General features: G+C 46.6%; 1 protein-coding gene across 1 annotated transcript; it reads right to left on the reverse strand.

The window, feature by feature from the left end:
• Window positions 1–2,862: 2,862 nt before the first annotated feature.
• Window positions 2,863–7,128, reverse strand: CUNH15orf61 (chromosome unknown C15orf61 homolog). Its single transcript, XM_089660979.1, has 3 exons — window positions 6,665–7,128; window positions 6,028–6,199; window positions 2,863–3,428 (listed from the first exon to the last, which is right to left on the reverse strand). Exons 1-2 carry the CDS (start codon window positions 7,002–7,004, stop codon window positions 6,072–6,074), a joined length of 468 nt encoding a protein of 155 aa, XP_089517105.1. The 5' UTR covers window positions 7,005–7,128; the 3' UTR covers window positions 2,863–3,428; window positions 6,028–6,071.
• Window positions 7,129–15,113: the final 7,985 nt, after the last annotated feature.

Consider the following 15,113-nt stretch of genomic DNA (forward strand, 5'->3'; position numbering starts at 1 on the left):
TCTTCGGAAATCACTGGGCGCCAGCGAGTAATTACCGACTAGGACCCAGTGATTGACAGCCCTGGCCACGAATGGCGGCGTGGGTAGGGCGTGCGCAGCTCGTGCGCCCCCTGCCCGGAAATGCAAGATTACATATATATATATATATATATATATATATATATATATTGCGCACCTGTGCCACTCTGTAGCAGTATTTATCGGTCGGTTAGCAGTTAAAGGGCCATTAAACCCAAAAATCGCATATTGCAGCTTACCAATCATTAGATGTGGTGGCTGCATTCATTTTCTTTTTTTTTTGTATTTTTTCCCCGCTCTGTTTTCACCTGGCGATCTGGCCAGTAGCACACCGCCTGTATTAGAGCGCCCCCCTCAATCTGGATGAAGGAACACAGGAGGCACAGCAGACAACAGCATTGTCAGTCTGGAAGGAGGGGAGTGGTAGATGTACTAGCAGATTTAAATACACTGAAAAATGGAAGCCAAACTCCAGATAATAGTTTATAATCCAAAATTTTTTTTCCTTTTGGGATAAAGGTTTTACATGAATAAATAAAATCTGATCATTGTGAGCACCTCTGTCAGTAGTAAATGGTTTGTCTCATCCCTGTAAACTGATACATCTGGAAGACAGCTTGACCCTTTGAAAAACAGACTTACTGTCTGGCTCACAAGATAAAAATAGAAGAAAGAACGTCTAAAAAACCGAAACCGAATGCAGCCACCACATCCAAGAAATGGTAAGCAATATAATAAATGTTTGATACTGCTTTGAAGTAAGATTTAAAAAAAAAAATTTTGGATAGAGTAAGGGAGGGTTATAACCCATCAGGTTTTTTTCTGCCATCTAACCATCTGTGTCCCCATTGGGGAGGTTTCACTACACTTCCTGTCCCATAGCCAAACAGGAAGTGAGAGGAAGTCCCTCCAGAGTGATGGAATCCCTGATGGCCTCCAGAACTAGTGTCCCCATTGGAAGATTTCCCCTCTATTTTTGTTCTAGTGAAAAAAAAAATGTGGGATTTTCTTTCACTTACAGGTGACTCCCCCTAATGGGGGAAGAGACAGCAATAAAAACCTGACGGGGGTCTAATCCCTCTCCATTCACAACTTGAGTTTTATTTTACCTTTGTTTATAGGTCGGTATGGTCTAGTTTTGCATCATTTGGTAATGTTCCTAAAGGGAAGGACTGCTTCGTCCCTCAACACAGAGGCCGGCATGGGCAGGCAAAGGCCTTATTTAACCAGTCCCCAACCGCGGTATAGCTGAAGGATGGCTACAGCGCGGTTGTCTAGTTCTGGGACGACGTCCATGGACGTCATTCCAGAACACACCCCCAGTGGATTGCACTCAGCGCTGCCGGTGATCGGTGCGTCCTACGGACACAGCTGATCACGTGATATGGTAAACGGCCAATCACAGCAGCCTTTTACCATGTGATCAGTTGTGTCCAATGACATAGCAGATCACCGGGTAAATACAGTTGCCGATTATCGGCTCCACTTTCCTCATGCTGTCACAGCGTGAGGAAAGTACTGCCGAGAACTGGTAACTGTCAGTGAAGGGATCGGCACTGATAATCAGTGCCCAGTAGTGCCGCCCACCGGTACCCATCAGTGCCACTTACCTGTGCCCATCAGTGCCACCCACATGTGCCCAGCATTTGATTCTTAATCTAAGTCCTCCTGCGCTTCTATGGAACCCCCCTCCTAATTTTTAAGCTGCTAACACTCAAACTGATACCCAAAACAGTGCTGAAATATATATTTAAATTAGTGTAGCGCTAAACATACATTAAACCAAAATAATAAATAAAAATCATATAAAATGCATATAGTTTGTGATTAATACTATAATCCTCTCAGTGCTCTTGTATGCCACTTAATACATACACATATATTCCTATATCCCAAAAATCAATATAGACTCATATTCCATTAATATATACATATTGTGATAGTGCCACTTCAAAAAAAAAAAAATAAATAAATAAATCAATATCATGTGATGGTGCCACTTCAACTTAATTCAACGTCCAATGTTCAAATCCAAATCAATATACTCCAAGTGATATTTATATACATGCAGTGTGTCTTTATATATATATAGTGCCACTCGTGTAAAAAAAAAACCACACTCCTTTTCCACTTCGGCTGCATTGCCTGCTCACCTCCTTCCAGCGACCCCTAGGGGCCCACAAGCCTTTAGGATCACTCTGGATCCTCAAGAATCCTGGTTTGGTACCTCTCTGATACTCCTCCTATTTGGCCTCCTCCACACCTTATTAATGGAATATGAGTCTATATTGATTTTTGGGATATAGGAATATATGTGTATGTATTAAGTGGCATACAAGAGCACTGAGAGGATTATAGTATTAATCACAAACTATATGCATTTTATATGATTTTTATTTATTATTTTGGTTTAATGTATGTTTAGCGCTACACTAATTTAAATATATGTGCCCAGCATTGCCACCCACGTGTGCCCATAAGTGTTGCCCACCTGTGCCCATAAGTGTTGCCCACCTGTACCCAGCAGTGCCACCCGCCTGTGCCCATAAGTGTTGCCCACCTGTGCCCAGCATTGCCACCCACCTGTGCCCATAAGTGTTGCCCACCTGTACCCAGCAGTGCCACCCGCCTGTGCCCATAAGTGCCGTCCACCTGTGCCCATCAGTGCCACCTACCTGTGCCCAGCAGTGCCACCCACCTGTACCCAGCAGTGCCACCCACCTGTGCCGATCAGTGCCAGCTCAGTGCTGCCCATCAGCGCCGCCTATCAGTGCCACCGATCAATGTCCCCTATCAGTGCCTATCAGTGCAGCCTCATCAACGCACATCAGTGAAGGAGAAAAATTACCTGTTTCCAAAATTTTATAATAGAAACAAAGAAAAACTTATTTTCAAATTTTTTGCTTTTTTTATAGCGCAAAAAAAAAAAAAAGACACCCAGCGGTGAGTACATACCCCCAAAAGAAAGCTCTATTTGTGTGAAAATAAATTATAAAAATTCATATGGGTACAGTGTTGCATGACCGCGCAATTGTCATTCAAAGTGTGATAGCGCTGAAAGCTGGGCAGGAAGGGGGTAGAAGTGTCCAGTAGGCGAGGGATTAAGGCTGAACTACAGGATAAGCAAATATCATCCAAAGACGAGTCCTGTGTATTCTTCCTGGTATCTGTGCTGTGCGTACTTCTTCCAGATCTGTGCAGGAGCTTCCTGTAATAAAGACCGCTGACTGCTTCTCTCCCTTCTTGTGCAGGGTGACTGGTCTTGTCTCCGCCCCATCCTGTAGTTTTCTATAGGCCAGCCTGTAGAGGGTGGAGCCTGTTGGGCCCCTCCCACAGCTCTGCTCTGTCTCCTCGTGCTGGGTGACTGGTCTTTTCTCCGCCCCCTCCTGTATGCCTGTAGTGGGTGGAGCCTGTTGCAACAATAAGAAAGTTAGTATATTGTGGTGAAAATGATAGTAAAAAGTCAATGATTGCATTCTTTGATGTATTGTGAAATTCTGAATGTTGGCTGATGGGATTCCCCCTACTTACTAAATAAAGGAAAGATAATAGTAAAAAAGGGAAAATAAATAGCTAAAATGATTGCACATGAAATCTAGATTTCTGCTGTGTAATAAAATGGAAGGATTCTTATCAGGGCCAGGCAGGGCTGGGCCAGGTGGGGAAGGTTTCCCCTATAATAAAACATTATTAAATTAAAGGAAAGAGGGAAGTCATAGTAAAAATGATTACACATGAAATGTAGTCTTATGTGGTGTAAGAAAATGAAGGGTTCTGCATCAGGGCCAGGCAGGGCAGGGCAGGGTTGGGTTGGGTTGGGTTTGCCCTGTCCTGCCTGGTCCAACCCTGTCCTGCTGCAAAACCCTTCATTTTATTATAAGTTCCCCCAATAAAAAAACATTACTAAATAAAGGATAGAAAATAATAAAAAAAAGGGAAAAAAATAGCAAAAATGATTACACATGTGTAAGAAAATGAAGGGTTCTGCATTAGGGCCAGGCAGGGCAGGGGTCAGACCGGGCAGGGTTGGGTTGGGTTGTCCCTGTCCTGCCTGGTCCAGCCCTGTCCTGCTGCAAAACCCTTAATTTTATTATAGGTTCTCCCCATAAAAAAATCTCTCTAAATAAAGGAAAAAGGAACAATGAAGATAAATTCCGGACATTGTGAGATGATTGTATCCAGCGTCAGAACATGACTCCTTCGTCCTCCTTGATCAGGAAATAGATGGTCACCGGCCCATGGCTGGTATGGACAGTCTGTGTTACTCCTGCCTGGTCCAACCCTGTCCTGCTGCAAAACCCTTCATATTATTATAGGTCCCCCCATAAAAAAACATTACTAAATATATGAAAGATAATAGTAAAAAAGGGGAAAAGCAGTAAAAATGATTACACATGAAATGTATGCTTATGTGGTGTAAGAAAATGAAGGATTATGAATTAGGGCCAGGCAGGGCAGGGTTGGGTTGGCCCTGTCCTGCTGCAAAACCTTTCATTTTATTATAGGTTCCCCCATAAAACAATATCTCTAAATAAAGGAAAGAGGAACATTGTAGATAAATTCCAGACATTATGAGATGATTGTATCCAAGGTCAGAACATGGCTCCTTCGTCCTCCTTGATCAGGAAGTAGATGGTCACCAGCCCACGGCTGGTATGGACAATCTCTGTTACTCCAGCCTGGTCCAACCCTATCCAGCTGCAAAACCCTTCATTTTATTACAGGTTCCCCCCATAAAAAAAAACCATTACTAAATAAAGGAAAGATAATAATAAAAAAGGGAAATAAATGTGTAAGAAAATGAAGGGTTCTGCATCACAGTCAGACTGGGCAGGGTTGGGTTGGGTTGGCCCTGTCCTGCCTGCTCCGACCATGCCCTGCTGCAAAACCCTTCATTTTATTATAGATTCCCCCATAAAATAAATCTCTAAATAATAGAAAGAGGAACCTTGTAGATAAATTCCAGACATCATGAAATGATTATATCCAACGTCAGAACATGGCTCCTTCGTCCCCTTTGATCAGGAAGTAGATGGTCACCGGCCCACGGCTGGTATGGTCAGTCTCTGCTACTCCTGCCTGGTCCAGCCCTGCCCTGCTGCAAAACCCTTCATTTTATTATAGGTTCCCCCCATAAAAAAAATATCTCTAAATAAAGGAAAGAAGAACATTGTAGATAAATTCCTGACATTATGAGAAGATTGTATCCAACAGCAGAACATGGCTCCTTCATCCTCCTTGATCAGGAAGTAGATGCTCACCGGCCCACGGCTGGTATAGACAGTCTCTGCTACTCCTGCCTGGTCCAACCCTATCCAGCTGCAAAACCCTTCATTTTATTATAGGTTCCCCCCATAAAAAAAATTACTAAATATATGAAAGATAATAGTAAAAAAGGGGAAAACCAGTAAAAATGATTACACATGAAATGTATGCTTATGTGGTGTAAGAAAATGAAGGATTATGAATCAGGGCAGGGTAGGGGTCAGACCGGGCAGGGTTGGCCCTGTCCTACCTGGTCCAACCCTGTCCTGCTGAAAAACCTTTCATTTTATTACAGGTTCCCCAATAAAAAAATATCTCTAAATAAAGGAAAGAGGAACATTGTAGATAAATTCCTGACATTATGAGATGATTGTATCCAAGGTCAGAACATGACTCCTTCGTCCACCTTGATCAGGAAGTAGATGGTCACCGGCCCACGGGTGCTATGGACAGTTGGGTTGGCCTGGTCCGACCCTGCCCTGCTGAAAAACCCTTCATTTTATTATAGGTTCCCCCCATAAAAAAAAATTAATAAATAAAGGAAAGATAATAATAAAAAAGGGAAAAAAAATAGCAAAAATGATTACACATGTGTAAGAAAATGAAGGGTTCTGCATCAGAGTCAGACTGGGCAGGGTTGGGTTGTCCCTGTCCTGCCTGGTCCGACCATGCCCTGCTGCAAAACCCTTCATTTTATTATAGGTTCCCCCATAAAAAATATCACTAAATAAATGAAAGAGGAACCTTGTAGATAAATTCCGGACATTATGAGAAGATCGTATCCAACATCAGAACATGGCTCCTTCATCCTCCTTGATCAGGAAGTAGATGGTCACCGGCCCACGGCTGGTATGGACAGTCTCTGCTACTCTTGCGAATAGCCAGGATCCCAGGCCATACATAAGAGTGGGGATCCCTGCCAAGCCAACAAAAGAACCAATCAGAAACCATTCTGGAGCCACAGCAACATCATCATCACGTTCTACATCCTCCCGTCGCCGGCTCCCCCCGCTATTGTACCAGCGATGGAGAGGAGGGATAACTTTATTTTATTTATTTATGTTCCAAGCATCTCTGCAGCTTTACTAATGAAAGGCAGCCAGAGAGATAATAATGCGATTAATATGAAACCCATAATAACCCGCTAACATAATGGGCTGTTCTAACCAACGGCAGCAAGGGAGATTTTAATAAGCTGCAATAATAAAGCAAAGTAATTAATCCCAGCCATATGGATAAGCAGCCACAGGAAGCCACGCTCCGCATATTCTGTTTGAAAAGACAATTGATGGCCTTTATAAAGCTAAATATTTAATAAGCCTTGGGTGGGAGGCAGGATGGAGTGTGTGGGGTGTAATTACAGCATCTCTCCATCACTTACCTAGATTTATGGCTTTCAGGCTGGTAAAGAAGTGGTTGAGGCGACGCAGGTCCTGGGGGGCAGCGCGGGAGCAGTGATACTTAATGAATGGGAAGCAGCCTGTCCGGAGGACGTGGTAATTTGTGCCTTTCACTTCCCAGTTGAAGTTGGATAAACCAAACTGGTCGTTGTTGGCGGCGCTGTACTTCACGCAGAAGGAGGTCCAGGGCGGCAGGTTCCGCTGGAGGAGGTGCTGGGTGAGAACCTCGGAAGCATCGGGGCGAGACGGGCGGAGGAGGGATCCCGCCGGGAAGAGGAGAATCCGTAACAGGGTTTCGTGGGCCGTCCGTGCCAACAGCATGACTGCCAGAGAGGAGAGAAGGTTCACAAGTAGATAATGAACACCACGGGCAATGGACGTGCCGATCACAGCAAACTGGGGATCACGCCGAGCAGAAGAATGAAATTCTACACCAGGGGTCTCCAAACTGCGGCCCTTTGATTGACCTTATCTGGCTCTTGGGGCAATTTTTCTCCCACTTATACAAGACACTATTCTTTCCACTGACACCAACAAGGGGGCATAATTCCTGCTACTGACATCAACAGCAGAAACTATTCCTCCCATTCACACCAACTGGGCACTATTCCTCTCACTGACACCAAGAACGGGCACTATTCTACCCACTGACACCAAACAACGAGCACTATTCTACCCACTGACACCAACAACAGGCACTATTCTACCCACTGACACCAACAACAGGCACTATTCTACCCACTGACACCAACGATGGGGCACTATTCTACCCACTGACACCAACGATGGGGCACTATTCCTCCCATTGACACCAACGATGGGGCACTATTTCTCCCATTGACACCAACGATGGGGCACTATTCCTACCATTGACACCAACAATTGGGCACTATTCTACCCACTGACACCAACAACGGACACTATTCGACCCACTGACACCAACAACGGACACTATTCAACCCACTGACACCAACAACGGGCACTATTCCTCCCACTGACACCAACGATGGGGCATTGTTACTCCCATTCACACAAACAGTTGGACATTATTCCTCTCACTGAAACAAACCATGGGGCACTATTCCTCCCACTGTCACCAACAACGGGCACTATTCCCCCCACTGACACCAACGATGGGGCGCTATTCCTCCCACTGACACCAACGATGAGGCACTGTTCCTCCCATTCACATCAAAAATTGGGCACTATTCCTCTCACTGAAACAAAGCACGGGGCACTATTTCTCTCACTGACACCAACAACAGGCACTATTCCTCCCACTGACACCAATGACGGCGCACTATTCCTCCCAATGACACCAATGATGGGGCACTATTCCTCCCACTGATACCAATGATGGGGCACTATTCCTCCCACTGACACCAATGATGGGGCACTATTCCTCCCACTGACACCAATGATGGGGCACTATTCCTCCCACTGATACCAATGATGGGGAACTATTCCTCCCACTGATACCAATGATGGGGCACTATTCCTCCCACTGACACCAATGATGGGGCACTATTCCTCCCACTGACACCAATGATGTGACACTATTCCTCCCACTGACACCAATGATGGGGCACTATTGCTCCCACTGACACCAATGATGGGGCACTATTCCTTCCACTGACACCAATGATGGGGCACTATTCCTCCCACTGACACCAATGATGGGGCACTATTCCTCCCACTGACACCAATGATGGGGCACTATTCCTCCCACTGACACCAATGATGGGGCACTATTCCTCCCACTGACACCAATGATGTGGCACTATTCCTCCCACTGACACCAATGATGGGACACTATTCCTCCCACTGACACCAATGATGGGGCACTATTCCTCCCACTGACACCAATGATGGGGCACTATTTCTCCAACTTACACCAAGAATAGGGCGCTATTCCTCCCCTAATGCCAAAGATGCATTGCTTGCTCCCAATGAAGGACAATTTCTACTCCCAATGGCCACAGTCCGGCCCTCCTAAAGTCTGACCCTTAGTTTAGAAAGTTTGGAGACCCCTGCTCTACACAGTATATACAGTTGCAAGAAAAAGTATGTGAACCCCTTGGGATTACGTGGAGTTTTGCATGAATGGGGCATAAAATGTGCTCTGGACGTCATCTAAGTCACAACAATAGAAGAACACAGTCTGCTGAACATAATACTACACAAACATTAGATGTTGCCATGGTTTAATTGCACATAACATGTAAACATTCACAGTGCAGGGAGGAAAAAGTATGTGATGCCCTAGCTTAATGACTTCTCCCAGAGATAATTGGAGCCAGGAGTGAGCCAACCTTGACTCCAATCAGTGTGATGATATTGGATGTGTTGCTGACAGCTGTCCTGCCCTTAAAAAACACACACCTGTTTTGGGTTTACTGGTTTCAAGAAGCACTGTGTGATGTGAACCATGCCTCGCAGAAAAGAGCTCTCAGAAGACCTACGATCAAGAATTGTTGACTTGCATGAAGCTGAACTATGTCTGCAGTCTCTGGTCATCCCTTGTACTGTGTCCGCAGTCTTTGGTCATCCCCTGTACTACGTTTGCAGTCTCTGGTCATCTCCTGTACTGTGTCCGCAGTCTCCGGTCATCTCCTGTACTGTGTCCGCAGTCTCTGGTCATCTCCTGTACTGTGTCCGCAGTCTTTGGTCATCTCCTGTACTGTGTCCGCAGTCTCTGGTCATCTCCTGTACTGTGTCCGCAGTCTCTGGTCATCTCCTGTGCTGTGTCCGCAGTCTTTGGTCATCTCCTGTGCTGTGTACGCAGTCTCCGGTCATCTCCTGTACTGTGTCCGCAGTCTCTGGTCATCTCCTGTACTATGTCTGCAGTCTCCGGTCATCTCCTGTACTGTGTCCGCAGTCTCTGGTCATCTCCTGTACTATGTCTGCAGTCTCCGGTCATCCCCTGTACTGTGTCCGCAGTCTCTGGTCATCTCCTGTACTATGTCTGCAGTCTCTGGTCATCTCCTGTACTATGTCCGCAGTCTCTGGTCATGCCCTGTACTGTGTCCGCAGTCTCCGGTCATCTCCTGTACTATGTCTGCAGTCTCTGGTCATGCCCTGTACTGTGTCCGCAGTCTCCGGTCATCTCCTGTACTGTGTCCGCAGTCTCTGGTCATCTCCTGTACTATGTCCGCAGTCTCTGGTCATCTCCTGTACTATGTCCGCAGTCTCTGATCATCTCCTGTACTATGTCCGCAGTCTCTGGTCATCTCCTGTACTGTGTCCGCAGTCTCTGGTCATCTCCTGTACTATGTCTGCAGTCTCCGGTCATCCCCTGTACTGTGTCCGCAGTCTCTGGTCATCCCCTGTACTGTGTCCGCAGTCTCTGGTCATCTCCTGTACTATGTCTGCAGTCTCTGGTCATCTCCTGTACTATGTCTGCAGTCTCTGGTCATCTCCTGTACTGTGTCTGCAGTCTCTGGTCATCTCCTGTACTATGTCCGCAGTCTCTGGTCATCTCCTGTACTATGTCCGCAGTCTCTGATCATCTCCTGTACTGTGTCCGCAGTCTCTGGTCATCTCCTGTACTATGTCTGGAGTCTCTGGTCATCTCCTGTACTGTGTCTGCCGTCCATTGGTTCAGAATATATTTTTTTTCTTGTTTTTCTCCTCTAAAACCTAGGTGCGTCTTATGGATTGAAAAATACGGTAAATCATATATAACCACATGAAGACTGGACCTATTCTAACACTTCTCCCCTACATGTCATTTTTCTGCTAGAAATTAACTTAGAACCCCCCCCCCCCCCCCCAAACGTTATATATTTTTTAGCAGAGGCCCTAGAGAATAAAATGGTGGTCCTTGCAATTTTTTTTATGTCACACGGTATTTGCACAGTTTTTTCAAATGCAATTTAAAAAAAACAAAAAATATAAAGAACACAAAAAAAAAAAAACAACAACACACTGTAAACCCCTCACCTGCCGGGCACTTTTACCCCCCTTCCTGCCCAGGCCAATTTCAGCTTTCAGCGCTCTCACACTTTGATTGACAATTGCACGGTCATGCAACACTGAATCAAAATACATTTTTATCATTCATTTTGGTCACACAACTAGAGCTTTCTTTTGGTGGTATTTATTCACCACTGGGGTTTTATTTTTTGCTAAATTAACAAAAACATTTTGAAGAAAAAACTATTTTCTTTGTTTCTGTTATAAAAGTTTGCAAATAAATAATTGTTCTTCATAAATTTAGGCCGAGATGTATTCTGCTACATGTGTTCGGTGAAAATAACCCGAATCAGTATTTATTAATTTAGTCTGTAGGAAAGTTATAGAGTTCACAAACTATGGGATATATCTGAAAATCGATCCATCCTGATGTACTGACGGCCAATCTAATTTCTTGAGTACAGTACAGATATTCCCCAAATGGCCCCTTTTTGCAAAATAGGCAATCCAGGGTATTTAATAAGAGGCATGGCAAGTTTTTTGAAGTTGTAATTTTTTTTTGTCATAATTTTGGGAAAATGAAGAAATTTAAAAAAAAATGTTTACTGTTTTTTTTTTTTCTTTTTACATATGGTCATCAGTGCAGTACAGCGTCATCATATACTGTATAACTTGCTCCATAGGACGCACCTAGGTTTTAGAGGAGAAAAACAAGAAAAAAAAATATTCTGAACCAATGGACTGCGGACACAGTACAGGAGATGACCAGAGACTGCGGACACAGTACAGGAGATGACCAGAGACTGCGGACACAGTACAGGAGATGACCAGAGACTGCGGACACAGTACAGGAGATGACCAGAGACTGCGGACACAGTACAGGAGATGACTCAGAGACTGCGGACACAGTACAGGAGATGACCAGAGACTGCAGACACAGTACAGGAGATGACCAGAGACTGCAGACACAGTACAGGAGATGACCAGAGACTGAGGACACAGTACAGGAGATGACCAGAGACTGCGGACATAGTACAGGAGATGACCAGAGACTGCGGACAGTACAGGAGATGACCAGAGACTGCAGACAGTACAGGAGATGACCAGAGACTGCGGACACAGTACAGGGGAATGACCAGAGACTGCGGACACAGTACGGGGGATGACCAGAGACTGCGGACACAGTACGGGAGATGAGCGGAGACTGCGGACATAGTACAGGAGATGAGCGGAGACTGCGGACATAGTACAGGAAATGAGCGGAGACTGCGGACACAGTACAGGAGATGACCGGAGACTGCGGACACAGTACAGGAGATGACCGGAGACTGCGGACACAGTACAGGAGATGACCGGAGACTGCGGACACAGGTACAGGAGATGACCGGAGACTGCGGACACAGTACAGGAGATGACCGGAGACTGCGGACACAGTACAGGGGATGACCAGAGACTGCGGACGCAGTACAGGGGATGACCAGAGACTGCGGACGCAGTACAGGAGATGACCAGAGACTGCGGACACAGTACAGGGGATGACCAGAGACTGCGGACACAGTACAGGGGATGACCAGAGACTGCGGACACAGTACAGGGATGACCAGAGACTGCGGACACAGTACAGGGATGACCAGAGACTGCGGACACAGTACAGGAGATGACCAGAGACTGCGGACACAGTACAGGAGATGACCAGAGACTGCGGACACAGTACAGGAGATGACCAGAGACTGCGGACACAGTACAGGAGATGACCAAGAGACTGCGGACACAGTACAGGGGATGACCAGAGACTGCGGACACAGTACAGGGGATGACCAGAGACTGCGGACACAGTACAGGGGATGACCAGAGACTGCGGACACAGTACAGGAGATGACCAGAGACTGCGGACACAGTACAGGAGATGAGCAGAGACTGCGGACACAGTACAGGAGATGAGCAGAGACTGCGGACACAGTACAGGAGATGAGCAGAGACTGCGGACACAGTACAGGAGATGACCAGAGACTGCGGACACAGTACAGGAGATGACCAGAGACTGCGGACACAGTACAGGAGATGACCAGAGACTGCGGACACAGTACAGGAGATGACCAGAGACTGCGGACACAGTACAGGGGATGACCAGAGACTGCGGACACAGTACAGGGGATGACCAGAGACTGCGGACACAGTACAGGGGATGACCAGAGACTGCGGACACAGTACAGGGGATGACCAGAGACTGCGGACACAGTACAGGGGATGACCAGAGACTGCGGACACAGTACAGGGGATGACCAGAGACTGCGGACACAGTACAGGGGATGACCAGAGACTGCGGACACAGTACAGGAGATGGCCACAGACTGCGGACACAGTACAGGAGATGACCAGAGACTGCGGACACAGTACAGGGGATGACCAGAGACTGGGACACAGTACAGGGGATGACCAGAGACTGCGGACACAGTACAGGAGATGACCAGAGACTGCGGACACAGTACAGGGGATGACCAGAGACTGCGGACACAGTACAGGGAATGACCAGAGACTGCGGACACAGTACAGGGAATGACCAGAGACTGCAGACACAGTACAGGGGATGACCAGAGACTGCGGACACAGTACAGGAGATGACCAGAGACTGCGGACATAGTACAAGGGATGACCAGAGACTGCAGACATAGTACAAGGGATGACCAGAGACTGCAGACATAGTACAAGGGATGACCAGAGACTGCAGACATAGTTCAGCTTCATGCAAGTCAACAATTCTTGATCGTAGGTCTTCTGAGAGCTCTTTTCTGCGAGGCATGGTTCACATCAGACAATGCTTCTTGAAACCAGTAAACCCAAAACAGGTGTCAGCAACACATCCAATATCATCACACTGATTGGAGTCAAGGTTGGCTCACTCCAATTATCTCTGGGAGAAGTCATTAAGCTAGGGCCTCACATACTTTTTCCTCCCTGCACTGTGAATGTTTACATGTTATGTGCAATTAAACCATGGCAACATCTAATGTTTGTGTAGTATTATGTTCAGCAGACTGTGTTCTTCTATTGTTGTGACTTAGATGACGTTTCAGAGCACATTTTATGCCCAATTCATGCAAAACTCCACGTAATCCAAGGGGTTCACATACTTTTTCTTGCAACTGTATATACTGTGTAAAGCAGGGGTCTCCAAACTTTCTAAACTAAGGGTCAGACTTTAGGAGGGCCGGACTGTGGCCATTGGGAGTAGAAGTTGTCCTTCATTGGGAGTAAGCAATGCATCTTTGGCATTAGGGGAGGAATAGCGCCCTATTCTTGGTGTAAGTTGGAGAAATAGTGCCCCATCATTGGTGTCAGTGGGAGGAATAGTGCCTGTTGTTGGTGTCAGTGAGAGAAATAGTGCCCAATTTTTGATGTGAATGGGAGGAACAGTGCCTCATCGTTGGTGTCAGTGGGAGGAATAGTGCCCCATCATTGGTATCAGTGGGGGGAATAGTGTCCCATCATTGGTGTCAGTGGGGAGGAATAGTGCCCCATCATTGGTGTCAGTGGGAGGAATAGTGCTCCATCATTGGTGTCAGTGGGAGGAATAGCGCCCCATCGTTGGTGTAAGTTGGAGAAATAGTGCCCCATCATTGGTGTCAGTGGGAGGAATAGTGCCCCATCATTGGTGTCAGTGGGAGGAATAGTGCGCCGTCATTGGTGTCAGTGGGAGGAATAGTGCCTGTTGTTGGTGTCAGTGAGAGAAATAGTGCCCAATTTTTGATGTGAATGGGAGGAACAGTGCCTCATCGTTGGTGTCAGTGGGAGGAATAGTGCCCCATCATTGGTATCAGTGGGAGGAATAGTTCCCCATCATTGGTATCAGTGGGAGGAATAGTGCCCGTCATGGTGTCAGTGGGAGGAATAGTGCCTCATCGTTGGTGTCAGTGGGAGGAATAGTGCCTCATCATTGGTGTCAGTGGGAGGAATAGTGCCCCATCATTGGTATCAGTGGGGGGAATAGTGCCCCATCATTGGTGTCAGTGGGAGGAATAGTGCCCCATCATTGGTATCAGTGGGAGGAATAGTGTCCCATCATTGGTATCAGTGGGAGAATAGCGCCCCATCGTTGGTGTCAGTGGGAGAATAGTGCCCCATCATTGGTATCAGTGGGGGAATAGTGTCCCATCATTGGTGTCAGTGGGAGGAATAGTGCCCCATCATTGGTGTCAGTGGGAGGAATAGTGCTCCATCATTGGTGTCAGTGGGAGGAATAGGGCCCCATCGTTGGTGTAAGTTGGAGAAATAGTGCCCCATCATTGGTGTCAGTGGGAGGAATAGTGCCCCATCATTGGTGTCAGTGGGAGGAATAGTGCGCCGTCATTGGTGTCAGTGGGAGGAATAGTGCCCCATCATTGGTGTCAGTGGGAGGAATAGTGCCCCATCATTGGTATCAGTGGGAGGAATAGTGTCCCATCATTGGTATCAGTGGGAGGAATAGCGCCCCATCGTTGGTGTCAGTGGGAGGAATAGTGCCCCATCATTGGTATC

This window comes from Staurois parvus, unplaced genomic scaffold (assembly GCF_062004578.1).
Source record: "Staurois parvus isolate SC_StPar_1 unplaced genomic scaffold, SC_StPar_1.0 ptg001300l, whole genome shotgun sequence".
Classification (NCBI taxonomy): Eukaryota; Metazoa; Chordata; class Amphibia; order Anura; family Ranidae; genus Staurois; species Staurois parvus.